Below are 27,922 nucleotides of genomic sequence, written 5' to 3' on the forward strand. Positions count from 1 at the left end.
TAGTCCCGGCCACACTATTGGTCAGGTGGGCTGGGCTATCAGAAATAAAACTCCATTTCCCAGCATGCAACAAGAGAATGTGAACTCGAAACTTACTGGCTAGGGAATTTCCTCTTCATTTCCTAACCAATGGTTCAAAAATAGCTCGCTCGGGATCATGGAATCGAGCAGTCAAGAAATCAGGTAAATATGTATCATTTTGCAGTAACTGGTTTGCAAATCTTACTTAAGCACAATGCATGATTCTAAAAGAACCCAAATAATTTTTTGGTTCTAAAATGTTACGCTTGAATTCATGCAGAAATTAACACTACACACCTACAGAGCAGGGAATCAAAATATAGAAGAACACAAATCATAAATTTACAGCATTTACAGTAATGTATGTAATAGTGTAATTATACTGGCAAGTATAAAGTGAAGGAGTTCCGGAAATACAAAGTCAGTCATAGGACACATGGAAAGGCAGCTTAATCAAGAAAGTGAATGTAAACCTAATTATTGTTTTACCTGTTTTCAATCAGATAGCCTTGTTGCACCTTGATTAATGTTGTCATATGAATACAAACATTTTTGGGAGGGGCTGTATGCAGTCATTTGATATCAAGAGCTTTCTCCTGAATGGACAGATGTATGATTTGAAGTTATCTAAAGCTGTTTTGGGGTGCAGAAGTTCAGTTATTTATTCATATTTACCTATTTTAAGCAAGCGTGGCTTGTTGAACTGTAGGTAGCAGTGTTAGAATGTTTTCTATATGTGCATAATGAATTCCGGAGGCAGCACCTTAGATTTAATTGTAGTAGAATTAGTGCTGCTTGCACTAAGAAAACATACATTTTACTGTCCTGCAACAGTTAGTTTTATTATATTGAACTACTGTTTATTTTGTGTGACTGTTTATACTATTTGACCTGATTGTGAAGATACATGATATTTATTTATTTATCATATTTATATGGTTGTCATCTTGCAGAACGTGACTCTGGGCAGCATACAATACAACACCAAAAAATAACAATATTAAAAACATGTTACCATTAAAAAAACCATTATGAAATGGATTAGTTCATTGCTTAATTTTAGAAAGAGCATTATACCAACCTTAGAAGTTCCCTTTATCAGTTGAGCTGTCTTTTGAAGTTTTGCATACCTGGGAATTGGAATAAGTAACCAATATCTACTTAAGGAAGACAGTCTTTTTGAAAATTTAAAAAGGAAATCATAAGGATATCGTCAATTAACTTGGGTTTTCCTCAGTCAACTGGCAATAAAGATGGTCACTTATTCTGGAATAATATTGATAAAAGTAATTCTTTTAAATATTATATGTATTGTGGAATCCATTTCTAGTGTACCTGCTTAGTATGACCAGGAGGATGCAATTAAAATACACTACTGTACTCTTTCAGAACCTTTCCATTATATGCATCGGAATAAGCTTGTTCCAGTGTCTATAGTTCAGGAGGAAATCATCTTTGTTTCTTCACTATACATTTTAGAAATGTTATATTTTCTTGTATTTAGTGTCCAAGATGAGGCTGTGGACAAAAGCCAATTTAAGACATGCAAGCAAATTGCCTTTTACAGGTAAAGATTATGAGTATTTTGTTATTTGCAATATGATGTATATAACATCACAACATACAGCACAACTTACGTTGAAGAGATATTGCAACAATACATCTTACAGGGCTAAGTTTGCATTAAGAGGAATTTTATAAGGGCACCTAGATCTGTGCTGCAAAAAATCCATGAGACTGCTAGATGGCAGCAAGGAGAAAATACAAAACTCTTGCTGCCATTTAGTGTTGGTCCAGTTTTTTTTCAGCCAGGATCTGCTAGCTCTAATTTTAAATTTGTTTCATTAATGTGTTTAATCCCTTTATGTGTTTCTTCAAGTACCAAAGCATCTCAAGATGGTTTACAATAAAAATAACTGTGAAACACACAATAAAGCAATTCTGAAAACAATATAAAATAACAATATAAAAGCATTTTTAATCAAACATTAATTAAAAATGGCAGGGGGAGAAAAGAGGAAAAAAAGTCTTCCAACATTCACCCTGGGAAAGCTTTGGTAAACAGATAAGTCTTCAAGAAGCCTCAGAGAAATATTATGGTAGGTGTCTTCTGAATTTCATGGGGAAGAGCACCCCCAGGAAGAGCATGTGCTTCACCTTAGAGAAGGCCTGCCCACAAGGAGCCACCAAGTGGGATTCAGCAGCTCTTGGTACAAATAGCATATTTTCACCATTTTCTCCCACCCATCCATTTAATTGTAAGAATAGCCTTGCTGGATCAGGTCAGGGCCCACCTTAATTGTAAAGAGTCATGGAAATGGCCTCCAGGAAAATATTCAGAAAATTAAAAGGGCAGAAGCATTCCTTGTTTGATGCATGACCTTTGAATGTTCCTAAGTAGTAGAGTAACATTTTTCTGGAAAAAAAAATAAAACATATAAATAAACATATTGTAATGGGTCTATGGGGCCTGACCTTTGGTACACTCTGTATATATAAAAATGGAAAGCAGGTAATTTATTCCATAAGTCTCTAGTTAATATCAATTTGAAATTATGTCATTTAAACCCATTGGTCAATGGGATTTAGTCAAAAGTTTTGAATATGATTACATCCTCATCTACTACACAGATAAATGTAAATGTTTATGTTCTTTTTTGTGTATATCAGGCGTCAGAAACATTTATGTCCTGGAAAGTCCCCATACCAAACCTTACTGAAAACTGTGGAACTATCCAACAGCAATCTCAAATTCCAAATTATCAATGAAGAGAGCAAGGTAGGAATACCTCTTAATGTAATTGATCAAGAACATCTGGTAGATGTTAGATAGTATTTTACATTATGTTGGGAAGTATTTAATTTTAGAAAGTATTTATTTAGCTTTGAGAATTTTGCATGAAAAGGGTGCAGTGGTATTATGTAATATGTCAGAAGTTTCTCCTTCCATAGATAATTAACTTTACATTATTTTATTTATAAACCAATTTATTTTCAATCCTTCAAATGCTTCTGCCATGAAGCTAGATAAACATATATATAGTCCTCACTTAACGTCCATTTGTTCAGTGACTGTTCAAAGTTACAACAATGCTGAAGGAAAGGACTTACAACCTCAAAGTTCTAGCCGTTGCAGCGCCCCTGCAGTCATGTGAATAAAATTCAGGCCCATTTGGGCCCACCCACATTTACAACTGCCTTTTGGTGCCCACCTAACTGCTGCAGCCAGCTGCCTCTGCTGCCCGGCCCTGTCTCCCACCACCACACCCATTTTTGTTACCTGGTATTTTAAGTTTCATTATTAGCTTTTTAATAAATGTGATATTAGCATTTTAGCACAGCATCCATTCTTCCTTTTGAAGTTCAGGAAACCATGTTTTCTTTTTAGCCAAAGCCATTTCTTCTTTTGATATGCAAGAACTAGCCTTTTCAGCAACTAAACAATAGGGAGCATATTCTGGAAGTCCTTGAATACACTTGCAAGTACTAAGAAAGATACAAACTCGAGTGGGAAAGGGGGTGACATAACCCATAAATTTGCCACTTGTAGAATGTTATCTCAGATCAATGTTTTCTATTGTTTAATTCTCACATCTAATTAATGTCTTTTACTGTTTGATTTGTTTCTTTCTGACACATTACATATACCGGATGTATGTATCATTAATTTCTGTACCTTATGTAAAGACTAGACCCACCTTAATAAATGCTTTTCATTTTGCCTGAAGTACTCATGATTCATGCTGTCGGGTGAGGCGAAAAAACCACTTAGTCTCTCCCAAATTCAGGAATTAAGTTTTTATCAGCTCCTCGCCAAGCTCGGGTGCCTGAGTTTTAAAGGCAACAGTTTCACCACACACCACTACTGTACCAGCCAGGGCCTTCTTTCATGTCGCCTTCTTTCACGCTGGTGCAGATGGGGCTTCTCTTGCGCCCCGCCCAGGGCCTCCGTTTGTGTCCTGCCCAGGGCCTTCTTTCATGAAAGAAGCCTGGTGCGTGAAAGAAAGCCCTGGCTGTGCTGGTACAAAAGAAGCACCGGTGCAGCCAGGGACTTCCTTCGGATGCCGGGCTTCTCTTGTCAAAGAAGGCTGTGGGCAGAGCATATTTAGCTCTGAAAGTAGAAGAGGACAGGGAATTCATGAGATGTTCCTGACTTAAGTCTATTAAAACCATGAATGGTGCCTTCAGCTGATCATCCTTTGCCCTGTTTAATTGCAGGGAGAATCTTCCCTGAGTTACTGTGGGAAACACAGTCACGAATGTAAGATGGACAGCTATGTATATCAAATAAATAAACTGATTATATATACTTTGTAACATCTAGTACACTAGAAATTCAAAATATCCTATGCAATTCAGTACATATCCATTCAGATGTTTAGTCAATTGAATTAGTCACACTCCTGGATGAATATATAGAGGATCATAACCTTAATCACCTAGAATGATGAATTACATAATTATTACCATTTAATATAGGGTGGTCAGAAGAGGAAAATTTTCAGTGCAAACTTCCTTACTGAAAGCAGTTTAGAAAGCCATTAGCTATTTCATTATTACTACTTTGTTTCTAATCTGTTTTGCTAGCAAGTGTTCAAAACACTCACAAATAAGAGATTAAATCAAAAGCAGGATCAGTTAAAATTTCCTACCAGCAGAGGTTCACAAGCCCCCTTTGGATTGTGTGGGTCTGTTTCTTTCATTCCTGTCTTTTTTGGGGGGGGGTCATCCTTTCCCATCTTTACTCTTCGTTTTTGTCTATCGTATTTTTTCTTGTTTTTAATGTTTTTATTTATGACTGCCCAGAGTTATTGGGAGTTGGGCAGGATGATGATGATGATGATGATGATGATGATGATCATCATCATCATCATCATCATCATCATCATCATCATCATCATCATCATCATCATCATCTGCTGGAATAGGTAGGCACAAATTTTCCTAAGTTCTTCCTCCCTTTGTAGTCCTTGGTAAAGCTGTTTTCAGGAATATTTCAGAATTCTCAGGGAAATGATCCATCAAAAAAGATTTCATTTCTAGATTCATTCATTCATTTGTTCCTTCATTCAATTTATATAGCCGCCCTACTCAGCACATGATTCTTCACACTCTTTTCAGTGGAGAACCTCTGCTGAAACTGTCTCTCTTTATTTTGAGTAAGAAGGAGCTATTTCTTTTGTGGAAAATTAGTGTGTTTTGTCTAGTATAACATATTAGATTCTCTAATAGTTTTCCTATGTTTATTCAATTACTAGGTACCTCTTGCAGTAGAAATTTATGAAATAGAGGGCAATATTTTCAGGCTTAAAATAAATGAGGTAAATCCACTCAAGCCAAGATATGAAGTCCCTGATGTTCTCATAAAAGAACCAGCTAGCTTGAGGTAAGTTATGGAAAGTGATATCTTAGATCAGGTATAGACTGGAGACCAGTCCTCTTTTTGCCATTAGGGGCATTTGTATACGTTGTGTCTTTAGCTCTCTGGTTTGGAAAAGAAACATTGGGAGAACCTTTTTGAAGGAACATTCTGTCAGATACTTTACTACCTATGGACAGGTTCCTCCTGGATCTTTATCACTCAAATGAACATTGTTGTTTATCACTGAACAGTACACATAACTAGGGTTCTTATAGCATATATCTATGGTCTTTGCTTTACAGGAAGAATAATTCTCCCAAAATAAAATAAAATATAAAGCACTATTTTGAGATTCTTTTCACATTTAGCATTTTAGTATTTTTTTCCTATTTAGCACCACCACCATTTAAATTGCTTTAAATAAAATGAAATTAGCTTCCTGTGATCTTAAAATGAGATTAATAAAAATTGTTTTGTAGATATTTGGACATCTCAGAGAATGGGTAATAAAGATTGGTTACAGTTACCTTGCTCAGGAGTTAGAATACTAACTTTGGATTTGTTCTATTATTGTCACATTTTGGGCTGAAAGAAATGTTATTAATATAACTTTGCATCAAACACTATATATTGAAGATGTATATTCATTTTGGCTGTATCCCTAATATTTGAATCTTTCAAGAAATCAAGACTGTGAACTTTTCAAGCTTGGGGGCTGAGTAAAAGAATTATTATAGGACAGTGAAAGAAGTTGATACTTTCTTTACAGCAGTGGAGTGTTGATAAGTATTGTTAGTAAATATTTGAATTTCTTTTATTTTTAGAAGGGTATGGGGCAAAGTAACTCAATTTTGTAGTTCTGTTTATAAAGAACATTTCTAAGTTTTTATCTTTTCTTTCTTTTTCCCTTTCTTTTTAAATAATAGCAAGATTATTAATTTTCAGATAACATAGTAGTCTGAATTCTGTTATATCTATTTTGTCTTCTATTAATTAGTTTGATATAATAAATAAAATCAAGCAAATAGGTTTACTGAGGATCTAGAGCAGCCTTATGGTTTACATAATGGGTGCTGTAGTTCAGGATATCTGAAAGATATCAGGTTTGGAAGGCCTTGCAGCCAAGCAGAATCTGGCATACTTTATTTGATTACATGTTATCTTTTTATGGAATATAGCAAAAATGAACTTATCTACCAGTAGTGAGGAACTTTTGTCCTTTCGTTGTGCTTTAACTTTTTAAATTTTTATTTGCTCTAAGATACAAAGAGAGAAAAAATACAGAAAGAAAAAAAGAACCAACAGAAAACAAACCAAAAAACCCCCCACATTATCAACCATACAGAAAACAGTCCAGTTATTAAACCTAGCATTAAACCTTGACTACGGAGAATAATCTTAGTCAGTCTTCCCATTAGGTTGATAAACAGTTCATGAGCAGATTTTCTGTCATAAAAATAATCTTTGCTACACTCCATACTTCGTGTGTCTCATGCTATAATTGATAGCTTTTTTATATATATAGTTTTAGCAATTCCCATCGCAATATGCTTTTCTCCTCTTTTAAAAGGAAATGGCAAAAATATCTGGATACAAATGTCCAGAGATGCATATAGGAGTTTGTGCCAGAAATGTATGTTGACAGGGTTAACTTGATGCATATAACTGATTGATATTAGTAAAATTATTTATAATTTGAAAAAATGCTTTCAAGGGTTTTCTCTGTGCCTGTCTTTTTCCTTTTTCCATTTCCCAGACTGAAGATATCAGAGAAAGATGCAGACAAACTTGTGCTGACAGGTCCTGAGCAAGAGCAGCAGATTCATATAATGGCAAAACCTTTTCAGATACAGCTTATTTCTAAGGATGAAATTTTACTGAGCATGAATTCCAGTGGCCTGTTGTATTTGGAACACCTACAGTCACCACCCCAAAACAGGTGTGATGTTGCTTTAATATACAAAAGAAGAGAAAAAAACAAAAAGAAGAAAAGGAACAAACAGAAAAAAGATATGAAACATATAGAAAATAATATCAGCATCTGTACTGATCTCTAAGTACAGATAAATTATTGTAGGTTGGGGTAATTAACATTCTTACTCAAAAATAAATTCTTTTGAGAGTATCCGCTTGTAATTATACACTGAATATGTTTGATTTTTTAAAGGAAATCTACTTCACAAGAAAAGGAAAGTGGATTGGCTGACTCTTCTAAGGTAAATTTAGTCTAGATTTATGGATTCTTGTCTGGTCAGTTTGTCCAAGAGACACATCAGTCCTGTGGTAGGAACAGTAAGTTTTGATTGTAAAAAATGCCTTAAACAATAATAATATGATTCTGGAGGGAATCAGTGCATTATTTGGCCACAACAGAAATAAGCCAGTTACTGACAATTAATAACAAGGGTGTGGTCTGAATTGTACAGTGATTTCATTGTAGAACATTGGTTTGAATTAGTTGTAACCCAGAAGAAGATTGCCAACTGATTATATTGTCAGACAATGCTAAGTTCTGTTGGTTAGCTCATGATAGATTTACATCTCTGTCCCTTTTATTTAAGGAAAATGAAGAAGATTTAGGTCTCTGGGAAGAAAAAATCAGCAGCTTTTTAGACATCAAAGCTAATGGTAAGTGGCTCAGAGACCAGCATTCTTTTTAGATCGCAAGCTCTGTAGTGCAGTTCTGTATGATGTCATGATATTCCTTTTTGAAAAAAAAAATGATTGAAATCTCATGTGAAAACTCAGGTATCATGCAAGATTTGGCTCTCTCACAGGAATGGGGCATTTGCATTTTTGTAAAAGTAATTATAAAAATATTGGGGATCATTGCCTGCCACCTAGGGATATTGAGGACAGCATGACATGTTGCCAGCATCTATCTATTGTCTAATAATTGAACATTTTGTCCTTTCTCTTAGTTATCCTGTTAATGTATATTTAATTGCCGTGGGTTTTTTCCCCTTAAATTGTATTTATTTATTTATTTGCTCAATTTATATAGCCATGCATCTCACACACGTGACTCTGAGTGGCTTACAGAGTTAAAAACACACAAAAAAAATACAAAAATAACCAAAATAATAACAAAAGACAATTAAAACTATAAAACTATTAAAATCATAAAGAAACATAACCTGCAGGAGAGCCCAATTAGTCTCACTTACAACCATTTTGCAGGCTCTACACTACTACTGCCAGATCCCCAGGCCAGATGGCAAAGCCATGTCTTCAGACCCACAGACAGACAGACAGACAGAGAGGGAGAGAGATACACACGCACACACAAACTCACACATGCATAAAAACATATACACACCAGTAATGGTTGGTTTTTCCCTAGCTGCACATGGCTTGGCTTACTCATAGGAATCAACTATTGCCATAGTTCCATTGCTTGTTTTATACTGCAGCTTAGATGGCTTCCTTTTAATTTTTGGTTGGGGGATACAGAATCTGTCTTTGCAGATTTAGACTAGGCTGTTTGAATCCTTAAAATGGGAGTCTTTCTTTAGTCCTCATTCTGTCTTCTCACAGTGAGCCATGGACACAATATTTCTCTATGTAGGGAGCCACAAAGAGCCTCAGTGGAGGTTAGTATTGAATCAGCTACTCTTTCGTGCTGCCCTGTATTTCCCCCCCAGCCCTGCCCTCACGGTGCTACTCTGTCTTAATACAGGTCCCAGCAGTGTAGGTCTAGATGTTTCTTTGCATGGATTCGAACATGTCTATGGAATACCTCAGCATGCAGAGACCCTCCTCTTGAAAAACACCAGGTAAGGAAATAGGCACCAAAAAAGACAGCAAGATTTCTGAATGTCACAGTAACTCAGGACTTTGAATCCGAGATCTGGAGGCTTACTTCAGATTACATGGACTTACTTCCTCCATTTACACTGGTTTTTGGCCACCAACAGTCACAACTATGCCAAATTAATGGCATAGCATGGAGTGAAACAAAACATTCTCTGTGCTCCACATTCACTACCAGGAGGAAGTAGCTGAGAATGCTCAGCAATCTCTCTCCTAACATTTAGAATATCACGCAGCTTCCCTAGACAGCGTTGCTAATCTATTAATCTGATCCTTTCCTGAAAGCCAGCATGGTGCAATGGTGAAGGTGTTGTATTAGGAGGGGGAGACCAAAACTCACATTCACCTTCGTTGTGGAAGCTCACTGGGTGACTTTGAAGGTCACTTTGCCAATCTATCTCTCACGTTTGTTGCTTGGGGGAGAGAGCAAAATAGGAGAAGGGGTGCTATATATACCACCTTGAGCTCCTGGGGAAAGGATGGGATATAAAGCTAACAATACATAAATGTTTCCAGTCAGCTTCCCCTTCCCTGGATTTTAAGCACCTTCCTCATTTACTGAAGCCATTTAGACTCAAACAGCCTAATCCCCCAGGTGTTCCCATGCCCACAGCTTCTGCTTTTCCTGCATCTTGCTCAGCCTCTCCTGTTTTCTTCAGTATAAAGCCTCAGGGCAGTCAGTGACTGAAGGTGACTTTTGCTTTCTATGCAGTTACAATGTTTTCTCAAGAGTTACATAAATATTTCCTTTCAAATATCCCATACGAGAAAAACAGGATTGAGAACAGGTTTATCTAATGCCATTTCCCCTTCAGCTTGTTCTACCCTTCCTTTTACATCCACTGCAGGGTTCAGTGCTCAGCAAAATATATAATATGCAGATACCTTTATAAAACCTACAAAGGCCTAGACATGTATAAGTTTTTACAAGGGAAAAAAAGGGGCTGTGTACAATTCCAAGATTGTTATCCTAAGTATATTTGCTAGGAAGCAAGTCTCATTGAACAAAATGAGATTTATTTCTGAATTATAATTGGATTGTTAAACCAGAACAGCAGCGATCTCTCTGATAGCCAGGACTACATCCAGCCAACTATAATCTGATCTCAGTTCTGGCGGTTGCAGAAGAGCACAGAGTATAAACAGTATTCAGCCGTGCAGTGACATGAGATGCTGATGACATTGAACTGTTCATTGAACAACATAATATGCTATTTATAGTATATACTACCCTTTCCCATCCTGCTAACCTCCAAACACATAGGATATCAACTTGTATAATCCCTAGCTGATATTATTTAATATAATTTGTGCCACTTCCATACAAAAGCATATCAAAGCAATTTACAAAACATGAAGTACACAACAGTAATATGTTAAAAGGAAGAGGTGATCCTCATTTTCCACAGTCTCGTTATCTACAGTTTTACTTACCTGCTATTGATAAATAAAGAGCAGACCTCAGTATACACATTCAGGTTTTGGGCCTTTTTTTGATACTTTAAGTGTGCACAAAATGGTAGATGGGCTATAATAAACAAAAAAACAAAGTGTATTTATTAAGGGTTAGGGTTAAGTTGTCTGCAGAATGTACCAGTTCCTCCATCTTCTCTATTGCAAATATTGCACTGTCACAGGGCACAATAATACAGCAGCCAGTATTATTCTTTTTGGGAAAAACTCAGCTGGCGATGAAAGAGATCATCCCTCTGGGTTCGCTCATAATCTTGGTGGAGGGTCTTTCGATTGCACTACTGGATGCTAGTTTTGCTCGCAGACTGCTTCAGTGATTGGACTGAGCCGTGAGCAATCTGCAGCCAGCAATAGCATCCAGTAATTGGGTTGCAAGACCCTTCCATCATCAAAGATCCAAGTGGAATGGAGAAGCCAGCATGAGCCACACAGCCATCATCAGCTGAATGAGTTGCTCCAAAGGACATGAGTGCCCGCTGCTGCAAGGAGCCTCATAATCAGGCTGACACCATGTGATTTGCTATGAGCAAGCAAGGAGAGGAGCAAATACAGGCATGTTGCATAAAAGTGGTCTCAGGAGGTAAATACTGAGGAGGTAAATACTGAAAGCCAGTGCAGTTGCTTCAACAGACATAGAAAGTTAGGAAATAAATCCAAATGGGTGGACAGATGGATGGTTGGACACAGCCAGATAGTTTACTCGGCAATCTGGCTGCCACATTCTGCATTAATCGTTATGGTAATTGAAGTGCAACAAAACTGGAACACATCAGGACAAAGAGAACTGGTATAAACTATTACTATGGATAACTTATTCTGTGGTACCACGAGGCAGTTTCTGTATTATAATGCCCTATTCTCGCTTTGGATGAAGTAAAATAACATCTCTACAAGCAATGCGTCTATCTTTGTGTTCCAGTGATGATGATGTCTACCGGCTTTATAATGTGGATGTCTTTGGATATACCATCCACAGCAAAATGGGCATTTATGGTTCAGTGCCCTTACTCTTAGCACATAAGCCTGATCAGACAATTGGAGTCTTCTGGCTGAATTCCTCAGAAACATTGGTGGAGATTTCTACAAAAGCTGCAGTGAAGGTGAGATGGAATGTGTTCTGCATGGAAGTATAGCTGCATTGTGTGAGAATTAATAACATTCTAAATTATCTTCCCCCAACCTGAAAGTCTTCTGTTGTGTTAGACTACATCAGCCATCACCTCTACCCATCATGGTCACTGGAAGTTATAATTAATGGTGGAAAATCTTTTTGCTGCACATTTTTCACTGAAACAGCTCATTTAACACTATTATCTTTCTAAGTACTGTATATATATGTATATTTGTTTTAAAGGTTTTACCTTCCAAAACTCCAGACATCTCCAAGCAGAGGGTAGTGCCTCAAACTGATGTGCGCTGGATGTCAGAAAGTGGAATAATTGATGTTTTCATCCTAAAGGGGCCCTGTCCTTTTGATATTTTTAAGCAGTATGCACAGCTAACAGGTATTGGCTTATGAAGAAATTTCATTTAGTCTCTCTTCAGTCACCTTAAAAGGGAAGTTGATAATAAAAATGATGGCTCTTTTTATTTCTACAAAAATTACAAAGTTCAGGCTGGGGGAGATGGGCGGCATACAAATTAAATAAATAAATAAATGCATGTGTACACATACACACACATACATTTAGTTTTGATACAAAGTCATTGTTAATTCAGTCATAGAGATAAATATTTTAATAACTAGTAGACAGCAAACTAATTAATTTCTATATCTGCATATATATTCTATATCTCGTAGGGCATATTGTTACCCAATATAACTGCTACTTAACTTTTCTTTGAGTTCCTTCTTTTGTTACATTTACTGTATATATCAACTTTTGCTTCTCGTGGTGGTCTGCATCTGTTAAAAGGCATGAGCATCTACAGGGCAATGCAGGGGATGTGATATCATGCATGTTATAATGTCATCATGCAAATTATGCAAATTATGCTGTTTGTATTAGTCATCAGTGATGCAAATTACATCATTTGTGTGATGATAATCATGATGTCATGATTTCAGACACGTTAAGAGGGCTACCTTGCAAACTTAGTTGACAAATGCTTCTCTTATAGTACTCTAGTAATTAATCTGCCAAGCTATATATGGTGTGGAAACCTGTCCTGATGACTTACAGTAAGTGGAAGAATAAGATTAAAAATGAAATATTTATCACTTAATGTGCTCTCGGCTATATTTTGAATGGCAGCATAATTTCTTTCTTTTTCTTTCTTTCTTTGGTAGGCACACAGGCTTTGCCTCCACTCTTCTCTCTTGGGTACCATCAGTGCCGCTGGAATTATGAAGATGAGGAAGATGTAGAAAAGGTGGATGCAGGTTTTGATACCTTTGACATCCCTTATGATGTTATATGGTTAGACATTGAGCACACTGATGGCAAGCGGTACTTCACATGGGATAAGAAGAGATTCTCCAATCCTGAGAAGATGCAGAAGCAGATACTTATGAAGAAAAAACGCAAGGTACATAATGCAGTAAAAGTAGGGGGGAAAGTGATGTGGAAGTCTATTTTGCCCGTGCAGCTTTTGTATTCATCAGTGCCTACTGAAAACATCAATTTCCTTGCAAATTTTCAAATAAATTCTGTTCTTTGGAAAGAAATAAACCTGTGGGAGAAAACAATCACACTAGCAAATTCCCTTTAATAGTCTAAAGCAGGGGTTCTCAAAGTACAGCCCGTGGGCCGGATATGGCCCACCAGGGTCATTTATCTGGCCCGCCCGCCTGATTGGCCGCCGCTGCTGTCTGTCAGAAGCGGAAGTGTCGGGGCTGTGTCGGGAGATGCAGGCGATGCACGAGGAGAGAGATCACAGAGCTGGACTATTCTACGTGACAGGTATGCCGGGTCCAGCGGCTCTCCTCCTCTCCTCAAACTATAGTCCGGCTCCCTAACATTCTGAGGGACCGTGAACTGGCCCCCTGTTTAAAAAGTTTGAGGACCCCTGGTCTAAAGCATTCTGTTTTTCCCGAGCTAACTTGGGAAGACTATTGGCTTGTTACGTATGCTTTTCCATCTGTGTCAATTTGCTGAAAGCCAGTCTAACTGGGAATTTTGGCAGTTGTAAACCCAAAGCATCTAAAAGAGAATATCAGCTTACGGAAGGGTAGTCTAAACATTCTTGCAGCATCTTTTTTAGTCAACAGTAAGGCTATGTTATTGTCTCCCATGTTGGCAGCTGGTTGTTATTGTGGACCCCCATATTAAGATTGATCCTCTTTATACTATATACTCACAAGCAAAAGAGAGAGGATTCTTTGTAAAAGATCGTAATGGTGAAGATTTTGAGGGCATCTGCTGGCCAGGTAATTAACTCTCTTTGTTTTTACAAATCACTTTGAAGAAGCACATAGAGTTAGATCAGAATGGATTTCCTCGTAATTGTAACTGACTTATTTGAAGTAAATTGATAGTCTAAGTTCCTTTTCTTCACTATTGACGGGTTTCTCTCTTTCTCTGCCTCTCTCTTTAATTATTTCTATCTTACATTTGTCAACACCAGAAATGACAATAACAGCGTAGGTTGCCATGGCATTTGTCTCAAGTATCATTATATTAGCTTGAATATTAATATTTTCTATCGTTGTATTTGGATATCACAACAAAGAAGAAGCCAGTTTTGGTTTTTTTTTTCCTGCAAATATAATACAATCCTAACATCTGCAGGTCTCTCATCTTACCTGGATTTCACCAATCCTGAAGTCCGACAATGGTACGCTGATCAATTTGACTTCAAAACATACAAGGTTTGTGTTCTGTAATGATATGGTCAGGATCCATAAAACATTACTATCTATTAATATGATTTCTATACAACCTCAATTGCATAATTTTGGAAATATGGAAAAGGGACATAAATCTAAATAGCGTTGGCAACTATAAATAGAATCCATCCAGAATATAAAATGACAGACTAAAGCAGGACACCTTCTGCACAGTCATCTCTGCATAAGAAATCTAGGGACTTCTTAGCTCATGCAAATTCCATTGGAGATAAAGTTGGAAGTAAGACGACTGTGCCATCTTAAACACTTTATCTGGTTTAACATCTGTTTGAACTGAGAAGGTATGTGAGATGTTCCCATTTTGAATAACCTCCAGGAAAGAAACCTTCATATCTGGTGAAGATTCTCTGCTCGCTCTGATCCTCGGCACAGGAGTCAGGCAAGGAGGTCAAGGAAAGGAAAAAGCACATTTTTCAAAGCAGTGTGAAGAAATAAATTAGTACAAGTATTTAGATACAGTTCTTGTACTGAACTAATGTATTAAAGAAACTCAATCGTTGGCCTGTAGGGTTCTTCTGAAATCGTTTTTGTCTGGAATGATATGAATGAGCCTTCAGTCTTCAGAGGGATAGAACTAACCATGTCAAAAGATGCTGTTCATTATGGCAAATGGGAACATCGAGATGTTCATAATCTGTATGGCTTTTACCAGGTAGGACATTTGCAATTGAAACATTTGAACACTAGTAGTTCTAATTATTGCATGGGCTGTGGCTGTTGATCTTGCACTCTGATTAGTGTTGCCTTGACTAAAGTGGTTTATACATTCATAAATAAATAAAATAATGCCATTATAATCACAATAATAATTTATTTTAAAAATTTTGTAGCTGTTAACTTTATTTAAAATGAAGTTCAGCAAAGTATATGTCCCAATACCACATTTTCCTCCAAAACATTACAAACATTATCTCAGAATCAGATAACCTCCCCAACCCCCATGGCATATTGAAATTCTAATGCCTTGAATAACATTTCTATTATGAAGGGCTCAGGTTTTCACAAACCAATTTTGTAGAGAGATTATTTCATATTATGCCATTCTTCCCTTTCCTTCTGTTCCTGTCTAAGGTATGCCACTCTGTGTTTCTTATTTCAACATGTTTTGCTGTATTTTATCATTCCTGGCCTTCACTTTTGTGTAATTCTAATCCCATTGCAATGTTTGCTAAAAATGTTTTGTTTGCAACGGCTGTGGTGCATAATGATTAAGGTGCTGGTCAGAAACTAGGAGATCATGAGTTCTAGGCCTTCCTTAAGCATGAAAGCCAGCTGGGTGACTTTGGGCCAGTCACTCTCTCTCAGCCCAACCCACCTCACAAGGTTGTTGTGAGGAAAATATACCACCTTGAGTTGTTCAAAATAAAGATGGTATATCTAATACAATAACAGTATAACAACAATAATAGCAATAATAACTTTTTTCAGCAAATGGCAACTGCAGAAGGGCTGGTGAAACGAAGTGGAGGGCTGGAAAGGCCCTTTGTTCTCACCCGCTCTTTCTTTGCTGGATCACAGAAGTATGGTAAGTGTGGCTGATTTTGTCTTGTATGGCTCTTTTAGAAACCAGCTGCAGAAAAGACAAAGACATGCTTTGCCAATGCTCACTGTCATTCAGATTCCCTTATTTATTTATTTATTTAACTTATCCCCACCCATCTCCCCCCAATGGGGGACTCTGGGTGGCTTACAACATATTAAAACAATAAATAAATATACAGTTAAAATTTATAAGAGGAGACATTTACAAAGAATAAAAGGAAGAGGAAAAATCCAGGAGGCCGATGGAAGCAACACCAGGCCTCTAGGGGGCTAGCCAACCCCATATCTGATGACCTCCCTCCCCACCCCAGGCCAGGTGGCAGAGCCAGGTCTTCAAGTCCCTCCGAAAGGCCGGGAGTGAGGGGGCCTGTCTCACCTCTGGGGGCAAGATGTTCCAAAGGGCGGGGGCTACAGCAGAGAAGGCCCGCCTTCTGGACCCCGCTAGTCGGAGCTCTTTTGCCGAAGGGGTCCGGAGCATGCCCTGTCTGTGTGATCGGGTGGGACGGGTTGAAATCGTGGGGAGAGGTGGTCCCTCAGGTAACTTGGCCCCATGCCCTGTAGACATTAAGCCAGTGGTTCTTAAACCGGGATTGGTTATTTACCTAATGTTACTGTGTCAGGTGATATGAAAGAAAATATAGAAATAGGAGGACCTCCATACTGCTATAAAGAAAAAAGAAACTGGAAGAAATTACTCCAAAAACAAAGGCAACTACTGTACACTTTTCCACATTTCTGCTCTGTAAACCTTTTACAATTTCTTTCTCTCTCTCTCTCTCTCTCTCTTTTTTTTTTTTACTTCCTGAGGCAGAGAATAAAGAATAGCTATTCTTTAATTATTTGGGAATAAAAAGTCTCAGAAACATAGGAGATGGGATTTAGCACAGCTTTAGCACAGAAAGCCTACCAGGAACCAGATAAACCTGGTTAAAGGACGTATTCAGCCTGGGCAAATTAATTAATTTTTTTTAAAGAAGGTTATCTTTTCTGAACCTAAAGAAGAGGAGGTAAATAATGGCAATAATAAACAATAATGGGCAATAAGTTCCAAACTTTCAGGATGGCCAGATTTTTAAGAGAGTGAAAGACTGAACTGTAATTCACTTAGTTATATAGAATTATATAACATCCACAGGATCTTATGCAATGCAAGCTCTACCATTTCATCTGCATCTGGGTCGTGTCACACATACAAAAGGGGTGGAGCTTGTGTCATATCAGCATGACACTGCTTTTGATACACAAACACGCACAGATGCCTCTACTTAATTATATTGCAAAATACAGTTACTGTACTATCTTAAAGACATATGTGAACTCATAGCACATTACATGAAATATGTGTTAAAATTCAAAGTATAAAGAACTGTAGGATACAGCTTCTTCTTAAATCAGGAACAGTGTTGTAAGTAACTTACGCTTTTGTAATTGTATAGAAACTGATTCATGGCAATATTCAATTTCCAGTGAGTCATTAACATTTTATCAGTATAAGGCCAGCAACATATATCTGTAGTGACATAAAGTATGATATTAAAGCAGATATATTTGGAAGTAAAGCCCAGTCATTTCAGTTGGACTTATAACTAAATACAGATGGGATTAAGATTTTGCTGTGTGATCTCCAGGTGCGGTATGGACTGGAGACAATAAAGCAGATTGGAGTTACTTGAAAATCTCCATTCCAATGTTGCTGACAATCAGCATTGCGGGAATTTCTTTCTGTGGAGGTAAGATATATATTTCTTTATCGTCTCCATTTAACTAGGCAAATGGCCCCCTTTCCTCTTGCAGAAGGTATACTATGCTCCATTAAAATAAAATAAAACAAAAAGTAGACTTAAAAGAGACTTCAGAAACTTCAAAAGTTGTTCAATTCATTTTTAATTAAAACATTTATACATGCAGTACACAATCAAGAACAATTCACTGTAATAATTTAAACCCATTTTTAACTGGTTGCAGTGCCTAGGTAAGAAAGGATTACAACTTCAGCACCAGGTGGGCCTTTGTAGGGAAGCTATTCATATCATGAGCTGTAACTATTCTTAAGCAGGGATCCATCCATTGGGAACCTGAGAACCATGTTACTGTACAACAAATCAGACCATTGAGTCATTTACCTGAATTTTGTTCACTCTGACTGCCAGCAGCCCTGAAAAGGTGTATCCCAGCCTTTTCTGCATTTGTTAGAGGCTGAATCAAGGACCACTGACCTTCAAAACATTCATCTCAGCCCACATCCTACAGTGATTTCAGATTAGGGGGTTCAGATATGTATACTTACCTCAACTTCTCTAAATTGTTTTTCTAAAAATTAGACCACTTGGTCTTAGGACATAGCAAGTAATTCTATTAACAAATGTGAACAATCCAAGAAGCTTGAATTTCTCACCAATTTCTGACAAAGCAAGCAATCTTTTTCTGACATCCAGCGGATGTAGGTGGCTTTATTGGAAATCCAGAGCCAGAACTACTGGTTCGATGGTATCAGGCTGGGGCTTTGCAGCCTTTCTTCAGAGGCCACGCCAATATGGGTACCGAGCGTCGTGAACCCTGGCTGTTTGGGGACAAGAATACCAAGATCATCAGGGAAGCTATTAAGGAGCGTTATTCTCTGCTTCCTTACCTTTATACGCTGTTCTACCGGGCACACAGCGTGGCCGAACCAGTTATGAGGTAAGCTGGTCATTTAAAAAACTAATTTCTGCTATAATTGATTTCTTGGTCTGGTCTACCAAGTGGGGCTGATATCAATCTTGCAAGTCTGATTGTGTTGTACCTTTTCCTCCTATTTTTAGTTCAGTGAATTAGGAAGGTGTCTGAGTCCCTTCCAAATGTCTTCTGGACATTCTGGACTTAAAAATGTTTTACCCCTTATTGCTTTGGCAACAGAGCTTGCATATACCAATCAAGGTTATCTTCCTTAGTCTCTACTTATACAGCTTCCCAGAATTTTGTTACAGGAAGTGGTAACTAAGGATGTTTTAATCATCTTTCAGCTTTGTGCTCTTGGGACCACTATAAATTAGCTTTGTGGTGACTGATGACTTCCCTTGGTCTTTGACTGGCATAAGGGACCACATTCCAAAAAATTGGTTGAGCCAGGAAAAGTCATGGGAGAGGAGAGAACCAAAGCTAAATTTGATTTGTTTAAATATTTAAATAAAGTTAATAAAATACCATTTATGATTATTTCTTACGCATTTAATGAGTTTCCCCTTATATCATGTGTATTATAATTTTATAGTTATTAGAGCTCATGTCATGTAGTGGTTAATTGGACCAGGAGCGAGGAAACCCAGCTTTTACTCCACCCTCAACCACAGAAGCTCACTGGATGACTTTGGGCTCTCTCAACCCAATCTATTGAAAAGGTTGTTGTTCATCTGTTCTCACTGTTGGTCAGTGCATCTTTTAAACTGAAATCACACCAAAATATTTTAAATAGTTAAGATAGCAACTTCAATGCCCACATCCTAAGCATGATCTTAGGAGACCATAAATAGATGCAGTATAGGAGAGAAAAATGGAAAATTATGCTCTTTAGCATTTGATATGAACAGTAAAATACCTTTGTTTTTCATAGGCCTCTCTGGGTGGAATTTCCAAAGGAATTAGAAACTTTTGGCATTGAAGATGAATATATGCTTGGTAAATTTAAATTATCCATAATGACAACTATTTATTCTGAAATTGCAGCATTGTGCACCACATCTTTTTTTTCTAACTTGTTTATTTATTATTCCAATTTATATAGCCAGTTCTATAAGTATTGGAGGAGATGTATATCATTGTACTGTATTGATTAAGGGTCCTCTATAAGGCTCTGAGTTGGCTGAGGTATTGCTGTTTCAGCACGCTCTGTATTCTATATTACAGATATAAAGTTGTTTTTTCTGTTTTTTACAGCCAGTCTCCTTGGGTGGCAGAGTTAATTAATTAGCACAAGACATTCAGTGATGGGCATGGGACCTGAACATAAAAATCTTTCCTGAGGACATAGATCACACTTACAAACATCTATTTAAAAATCTGCTAATTATAGGAGAAGAGATGTGAAACGGATGAATTTTCTGATATTTTTAATTTAGGAAGTGCTTTGTTGGTGCATCCAGTCACTGCTCCAAAAATCAGTACAGTCAATATCTTTCTTCCAGGCCCACAAGAGGTAAGAGAAATGGAGTTAATTAATTTCCTTCTCTCTCTCTCTCTCTCTCTCTCTCTCTCTCTCTCTCTCTCACACACACACACACACACACACACACACACACCAAACACATATACATAGTTTTTTAATTAAAATCTGGACCAAACTTGATGTCAGGTTCAGCCCAAAGAACTCCACAAGCCAGTACAGATATAGTTCTATAGCATTTATTAGCTTTCACCTTCAAGACAGAATCTTGCCAGACTGAATCTAAACTTCCCAAGCCAGCAAGCAAACACTGCGAATTCCTTAGGGTGGTGCCAGTCTCATCCGCTTCACCTTCCCACGCTCTTTCTGGGGGCTAAGGAAATGCTTATCTCCCCGAGCGCGGCCTTCACCAAACCATTCCATCACACTTGATCAGCTAGGCATTTCTGTAAAGATACAGCTAAAGTATCAGTGCACAAATAGTAGCTTGCACTATTATACCAATAATCTAATGCAAATGTTTGTTTTTCTGTCAAGAAACCTATGCAATGTTTGGCCATATTTTTTTAAAAAATCAAGATTGAAAAGTAGAGTCAATGTTCCTTCAATGTTCCATCCCACTAATCTTAGATTATCTTTTTCTAGATAACATTAACTAAATTATTTATGGACCCATATGGTTTTTCTAGAATATTCTGGGAGATATAGATGCAGAATTGTGACTCCTCAGACAATATTGCTTGATATTTGAACAAGATATTAACTACTGAACAGCAATCAATGTAATACCTTATGCCCACCATCACTACTGACTTGGAAACGCTTCTGATGACACCACTTTGTTTCTGGGCCCAATTCAAGATGAGTTTTTGACTCTTTGAAGCTCTTTATAGCTTGACCCTGCTTATTCCATGAGACACCTCTCACCTATTAAAGGTGTCAACAACAGAGAAGCTCAGTGTCTTTTTCATGATTACTTCTCAGGATAGGCAGGTTTTTGCACTCCAGACATGGCTGGATTACAACCTCCAATACCTCTGGGAGCTCAACCACACAGATTGAAATACGCTTTCCTCCTGTCTTTGAAATGAATAGAAAATATACTGTCAGGCCTAGCCTAAGAAACTCCAAGAGACCATGTAAATTCAGTCCAGCAATGTTTATTAGCTACAACCTCTAGCAAGAAGCTTCCCAGACTGAAACCCCAGTTCCCAAGTAATGCCAGCCACAACACTGTGAATTCCTCAGGGAGGTGCCAGTCTCATCCTCTTATCTCTCCCTCTCGCCTCAGGAGATGAAATAAAATGCTTTTCTCCCTGAGTCTGGCCTTCATAATTCCATTCCATCACATATACTAATATGAAACTGTGTTCTGTGCAGCCTATCTTTATCATACTAGTTTGGCAACAACACTAGTAGCCTTACAGTAGTTTCCCTTACAGAAAGGAACCCAGATTATTCTTAAGGCAGTGATTTGCTCTTCCTCTTCCAAAAGCAACTCTGTGCAGAGTCCCCTGCTCTACTCACCAACTCTGAACCAGGAGAGTCTGCTACTACTTCAGGGAGGGGTTGAGGAGACTAATGTTATTGCTTTCTGGATTCCCATTTCTGGCCAATTGATTCAATTGCTGAATGGGAGCTTTGAATTGAATAAATGTGCATCAGTTTTTGAGAAAAATGTAGAGGGTTTTATTGATTTATATTCATTGATTTATAGCTATTTTAGTGATAATTTACAACTCTCAACTTACTGTTATTTTATGTGTTGTTTGCTATATCTATGTTTGTCAGGATTCATGAATTATTTATTGATTTGATTTTCTATAAGGATCTATATGGGATCTCTAGACCTAGAATCTAATTCCTGCTCATTTGTTTTCTTTTTTATTTTTCAACAGATTTGGTATGACTTCCGAAAATTTAGACATCTAGAAGGGCATGGCATATTGAAGATCCCAGTAACATTGAGCAATGTATGTGTTTGCTTTAACAATTTTTTTAAAAAACGCTTTATCTCCATTTTAATTGAATTAAAACTGGAGTTCTGTTAAGAGTATAATTCTAGCATAGGGAAATCTATTGACTTAAATCTAGAATTTGTAACTACCAAAACTGTTACTACTTAATAACATCTTACACCATATCTTATTTCTTAGTCATTTAAAAATGACGCATATACAGGATTTTGTGTTCCATAAGCAGAACGTACATAAAGCAGAAGTAAAATCTGGAACTAAGATGGTATTGTGTTTCAAATATTTATAAACAAGCATTAAAAATATTGACATTGGTAATATTTTAAATGGAGGAGGTATAGTTTATTCAACAGTATATATAAATTGTTGAAATATATTTGCTCAAATATTAATTTTTCAAAATCGCTTTAATTATGGAACATTGAATATAGTGATAAATAATATAAAAGTAAATACAGACAGACTTCTTTGAAGAGTCAGAAATTTATCAAAATACCTTGGGCTCCCACTAGATATTTTTCTACCAATGCTATGGTATGTGACCCCATTTGCTCTTGCTAACATATCTGTATGGTCAGGCCTCATTAAGTACTCAAGAAAAATAGGGCTTAATGTTTCAAATCAAATAGTAAATGCTAAGCAGCAGTTAGCTACAAGAATGTATTTCATTGTCTGCTTCCTTTATTCAAAAGTAGTTTGTTGTACTTATTTACTGGCTGGGTTTATACAACATTTTAAGCCATAAAGTAGTCGGTATGGCTTTGGCTTTGTGTATTTTATGAACTGAAACACTGTGATTTGTAAACCATGATTTATGGCTTAGAGTATTGTGAGAACTCATTTAATTATGGTTAATTTAATAAGCTATGGTTAAACAAATCTTGGCTTAGTGCAATGTGTGAATCCAGCCACTTATTTATCTTCCTGTCTGCAGATTCCTGTAATTCAACGCGGTGGGACTATTATACCTCTAAAGATTTCTGTAGGAAAATCCACAGAATGGATGGTAGATGTTCCTTATGAACTGCGTGCTGCTCTCGATTACAAGGTCCTCTGAAACTATATTTGTACACACATTTTATTTATTTTGATTAATTTTAAATGTATATAAAGTTATTTAAAATGAATAAGTATCATTTTTCAATACTGATCTGCTCTCATCCTCCATTTTAATGCAAATATGACTTTCGTTTTCATTTCTGTAACTAGCAAGGACTTGCTTTCCACCTAAGACTATAGTAAAGCAAGTCAAATTTTGCTGTGAGGAACCATGAGAGTTCCCTGTATAGTGTGTGTGGGTGTGTGTATGTTTGTGTGTCTTGCCCGGATGTGCAGCTGGGCAAACAACCAAATGATGGTGAATTTGATTATAAAATGGTTCTGTGTTTTGCCTGATGTATAGGGATGTGCAACTGGTGAACTATACCTGGATGATGGCCACTCATTTCATTATCTCCATGAGAAACAGTTCCTGCTCAGAAAGTTCAGCTTCTATGATAATGTCCTCTCTTCCAGGTAAAGTATACTCTAAGTATACTCTAAGTATACTCCATTGTCTTTGTCCAACAATAATCTGAGCAGTTAACTAAATGTATATATTTGTTTGGTACTGATAGGCACTCTTTAAGACTCAGTGATTCTTTGAGTCATAAACAAATGGTTCATCTCTGTTCACATGACATATGTGACCAAGTCAGCCACTCATCTGGTAATTTCCTCTCTCTGTGCACTGGCATTCGATGGACCAGGCCATTCAATAGGGAGTGATTATTGCTGAAGCTCTCCTAGCTGTCACAAAGGAGGATGAGATGTTGCCACATCATTATTTTTTTCCCTTTCATCAAAAAAAAAAAAAGTTTCAAAATTCATCCATTGTGGGCTGGTCAGGGTTGGTGTCACTGTAGCTGGAGCTGGGGAAATTTCTCTTATCCTCCATGGAAGCAGGAGAGAATTGAATTAAAATAGAGGCAGAGATGGAGTGCCTAAAGAAGCCTTCTTTTTACAAGGCCACTCTAACATTTTTGTCTCTTTTTCAGCAGCAGGGAGAGAAGTTAACACAACCGAGGGGGGGAAACTAATTTAGCCTCAAACAATTTCCATTGCTGACTGGTTACACTTAACCTCTTTGACCCATTTTGAATCATAGTGTCTTTTACTATGCTTAGTTTTCTGTCACAATTGGCTGGTATACACCCCTCCCCCCGTGCAAATCAAACAAACCATTCTGACTGATGTATAAATCCAGCCTGTAGAAGATCTGGAGGGTCTCCTTCATCTTGGCTTCCAGCCAGGATCTCTTTCAGGCAGATACTTACACTTGTTTCCTCTCCCTCCCAAACAGCCTCATATAGAATATGACTTTGTGTAGCATGTTGGATATTCTCTTGGCAGCTCCAAAGCAGCATCTTCACCACCATGTGTACAAAATTAAGATAAAGCTAATTAGCAAATGTTTTCAAATTTTTCTGTCAGTGTTTAGGAGGGAAGGTATTCCCTAAAGCAGACTGCCAGAAGAAGTAGTCATTTTAATAATTAAAACACTCTGTTTTTTCAGATGTGCTGGTGAAGAAGGGCTATTTCAGACAAAATGTATAGTTCAAAAGATATTGATTTTGGGAATAAAAAAGGAGCCCTCTGTTGTGACAACAACCAAGTTTGGTAAGAGACAGAAATAGTCCAATCTCCAGTTTATTGATTTGTCTGTTTGCTTCCACACTAGATGCTGTAGGGCATTTGAAGCATTGTTTTTCTGTAATTAGCAGAAACTATTTATTTATTTAAATTGTTTAATATCTCACAAATATGACTCTGAGTGGCTGACAAAGATTAAAAATACAGTAAAGAAACAATATAAAAAATAAATTGCACACCCACCTAAAACACAAAGTGGCTGCCAAACATACCATTCACCAACACTGTGAGCTCACTGAAGCTAGACCTTCAAGGTTTTCTAAGAGGTGAGCAGAATTGAGGCCAACCAAATCTTGTGAGGTATGATATTCCAGAAGGCAGCTACTTCCTGGGTCCCACTAGATGCCAATCCTTGAATTAAATGGAACTCCTACACAGAATAATGTACATTTGCTTTCCTATATCAAAATTATTCTATAATGTGTAATAAGTTCCATTCAACAAGATTGTTTCCTAAAGATAAGATGACAACATTTAAGTGATAGGTGATGACCAACACCTTGAATTGCACCCAGAAGTCAACTGGTAGCTAATGCAGCTCACCTAGCATCAGTGACATAGTAGCATAACGAGAAGTGCCAGTTACTGCTTGCCCCTCTACATTTTGAGCCAGCTGCAGCTTCCAGATGGCCTTCAACCACTGCCACATGCAGACCAAATTGCACTACAGTAGCCCAGTTGCAAGGTGACCAGGGCCTGAGTAACTGTCTGAAGGGCCTTTCACTTGATGAAAGGGTGCATCTGGCACACAATTTGCACCTGTGCAAAGGCCTTCCTTGCTGCAGCTACCACCTGCTCATTGAGCAACAGTGTCAAGTCCAGGAGGACCCCAAATCGTGCACCAGTCTCAAACGGGGAAGTGCAACCCCATGGAAGACCAATGGTGAAAATGTCCCCAATCCAGGGAATCCAAACAGCCACAGCCACTCAGTCTTGTAAAAGAAAAGTCCCTTGCCTGTTTTCTTGCATACAGTAGGGGTCAGTCCCTACACCAGCCAATGCAATATGCAGATAAGGCGGCCATGCAGGGAGGCCCAGAAGGGAATGGGACGTCTCATTAAACATTATACTCTCTCATGTAGTGCTCTGTAAGTTACTCATTCTCTTGACCCTCCATGGCCTTTGTCAGCCTTCCTAGGCTTTCTTTCTAGCCAGCAAGAAAGCCATTTTTTTGGATCTGGATCTGTTGTTCAGCTTATGTCACAGATAATTCTGGCATGGCATACTTCTACCTGTTCAGTCTCTGTAAGCCAGTCCACAAGATATAGCTGGTTGGCAGTTTTCTGTGTTTCATGTTTTAGGAAACAATATCCCTGAATCCCAGCGTGTAAACTGAATTGTGTCAACTTGCAATCCAAAGATTGAGCTTCAGAGAATGATGTGGCCCAATGAGGCATGTTTAACATACAATTTAAAATAGATGTGTTTTCCAATGATGACATACGTACTGTGTAAACCGAATTGTATCAACTGTTAGTCCAAAAATTGTGCTTCTATAGCTCTGTGAGGCATATTTAAGATACATTTTAAAATAGATGAGTGTTCCAATGAAGAAACAATGATGGCTTTTAAAGCATTTAAAGGAGGACCAAAATTCCAAAAGAACAAGTGATGAACTAAGACTATTCAGGATGGTATGTTAAGACTTAAGCTTTTTGTGTATACAACCACAACCTCACTGCAAAACAGAAGAAAATTTGGCTTATACGAAGATGTATGTCTTACTCTTATAATTCAGGCAGATGATTTTTAAAAGATGACTGAGAACAGTTTTTGAGAATAAAGTCCAAGTACAGTCTACCTAACTTCCTCTAGTACAAAGTCAAGGCGAAGCATCAGGCAACCCCTATCACAGAGGAAATACTATTAACTGCTGAGGTCCAGGATGATGTGATTCACCTTGTCAGAGCATTTTGCGTCACTCCAGTGGCCCAGTCTGGCATTCCTAGTAACTTGGAGGAAGCAGCAGGTTGTTGGAGCAGCTCAGAAGCTTTGCTTCACTCATTAGAAGTGGAGGGCTGAGTTGTTTTGCAGAGCAGTTTAGAAGGAGTGCTTGGATACTAGTAGTTGCTCAGTTTAGCATATTTCACCAATGTATCTCAAAAGCCTACAAAGGCATTGTCCTAAAGTGGAAATCAGAATTAGTCCTAACAGTTGCTCACTCTGGATGCATTTGCTTCAGAACAGAAGACTGGACTAGAATTTTGTTTTGAACAGACATATGACAACATTAATATACATGGTTTATTTTAAATAAATGTTTATGTGTATTTCTTTAATTGCAATTCAGATGGAAAAGACGACAAGGCAGTGGCTTTCGCATATGATACCAAAAACTCTGTGTTGACACTTCAAAAACTTTCCTTAAACATTGGTAATAACTGGGAGCTTCGTATCAAATGAAAGTGCAGCTTCAGAGATGCAGATGAAAAATGGAAAAATAATAGTTTGGACAACTTAGCATGCTCTTTTGAAATGGACTTTCTGAAATAGAATCTCAAATGTGACGTGCTAGACTACTGTTTGTATAATTTGATTCAAATTCAGAAAATTCTTCATGGATGACAACTTTCTGATACTATTTGCAAAAGCTGCTCCTGGGGAAAATTGGTCACTTCCAGGAATTTATTTATTTATTCATCAAATTTATATGGCCACCCATCTCAAGAAAAAGCCGCTCTGGCCAGTGTACAATAAAACTATAAAATAGTTAACATATAAAAGCAATTATTTTGCAGTTCTGGATTAAATGTTGTTTTTCATATATCCATGCAATGGTTCTCTTGTTTTTATAACACTTTCTGGGTAAGTTATTTGCCTGCTTTTTAACTCGTGTCCTGTTCTGTTTCCTGGTAGGTTCTATTTACCAATATAGGACACATTAATTCTGCCAAGAGGTTCTTGGATAGAAGAAAAAATAATGAGAATAATATTTGTAATAGATATACAACTCTCATAGAGACATTCTGCTGCATAAAACATAAATGGATTTTTTATATGGGGGAAATAAAGTCTTGGGTTGATGTATTTGTAGCTTTCTTTCAGCTGGTGCCCCC

At 37.5% G+C, this 27,922-nt stretch overlaps 1 protein-coding gene across 1 annotated transcript; it reads left to right on the forward strand.

Annotated features, from left to right (window-relative positions):
- Nucleotides 1-35: 35 nt before the first annotated feature.
- On the forward strand, nt 36-27,865 carry GANC (glucosidase alpha, neutral C). Its single transcript, XM_007428604.3, has 24 exons — nt 36-183; nt 1,526-1,588; nt 2,692-2,800; nt 5,280-5,407; nt 7,140-7,322; nt 7,551-7,599; nt 7,945-8,011; nt 9,063-9,159; nt 11,589-11,769; nt 12,024-12,174; nt 12,960-13,198; nt 13,913-14,039; nt 14,401-14,480; nt 15,028-15,171; nt 15,948-16,044; nt 17,690-17,791; nt 18,497-18,740; nt 19,651-19,715; nt 20,156-20,232; nt 22,098-22,172; nt 23,110-23,223; nt 23,578-23,690; nt 24,730-24,833; nt 27,157-27,865. Exons 1-24 carry the CDS (start codon nt 158-160, stop codon nt 27,267-27,269), a joined length of 2,748 nt encoding a protein of 915 aa, XP_007428666.1. The 5' UTR covers nt 36-157; the 3' UTR covers nt 27,270-27,865.
- The last annotated feature ends 57 nt before the right edge of the window (nt 27,866-27,922 follow it).

Source organism: Python bivittatus, unplaced genomic scaffold (genome assembly GCF_059951505.1).
Source record: "Python bivittatus isolate LINGU-HERP-01145 unplaced genomic scaffold, Pbiv_v1 ctg000480_np1212, whole genome shotgun sequence".
Lineage (NCBI taxonomy): Eukaryota > Metazoa > Chordata > Lepidosauria > Squamata > Pythonidae > Python > Python bivittatus.

Coding starts and splice junctions, on each gene's coding strand:
- GANC (XM_007428604.3), top strand. CDS start 158: ATGGAATCGAGCAGTCAAGAAATCAG. Junction 12,175..12,959: donor GCAGTATGCACAGCTAACAG/GTATTGGCTTAT, acceptor TTTCTTTGGTAG/GCACACAGGCTTTGCCTCCA. Junction 15,172..15,947: donor ATCTGTATGGCTTTTACCAG/GTAGGACATTTG, acceptor AACTTTTTTCAG/CAAATGGCAACTGCAGAAGG.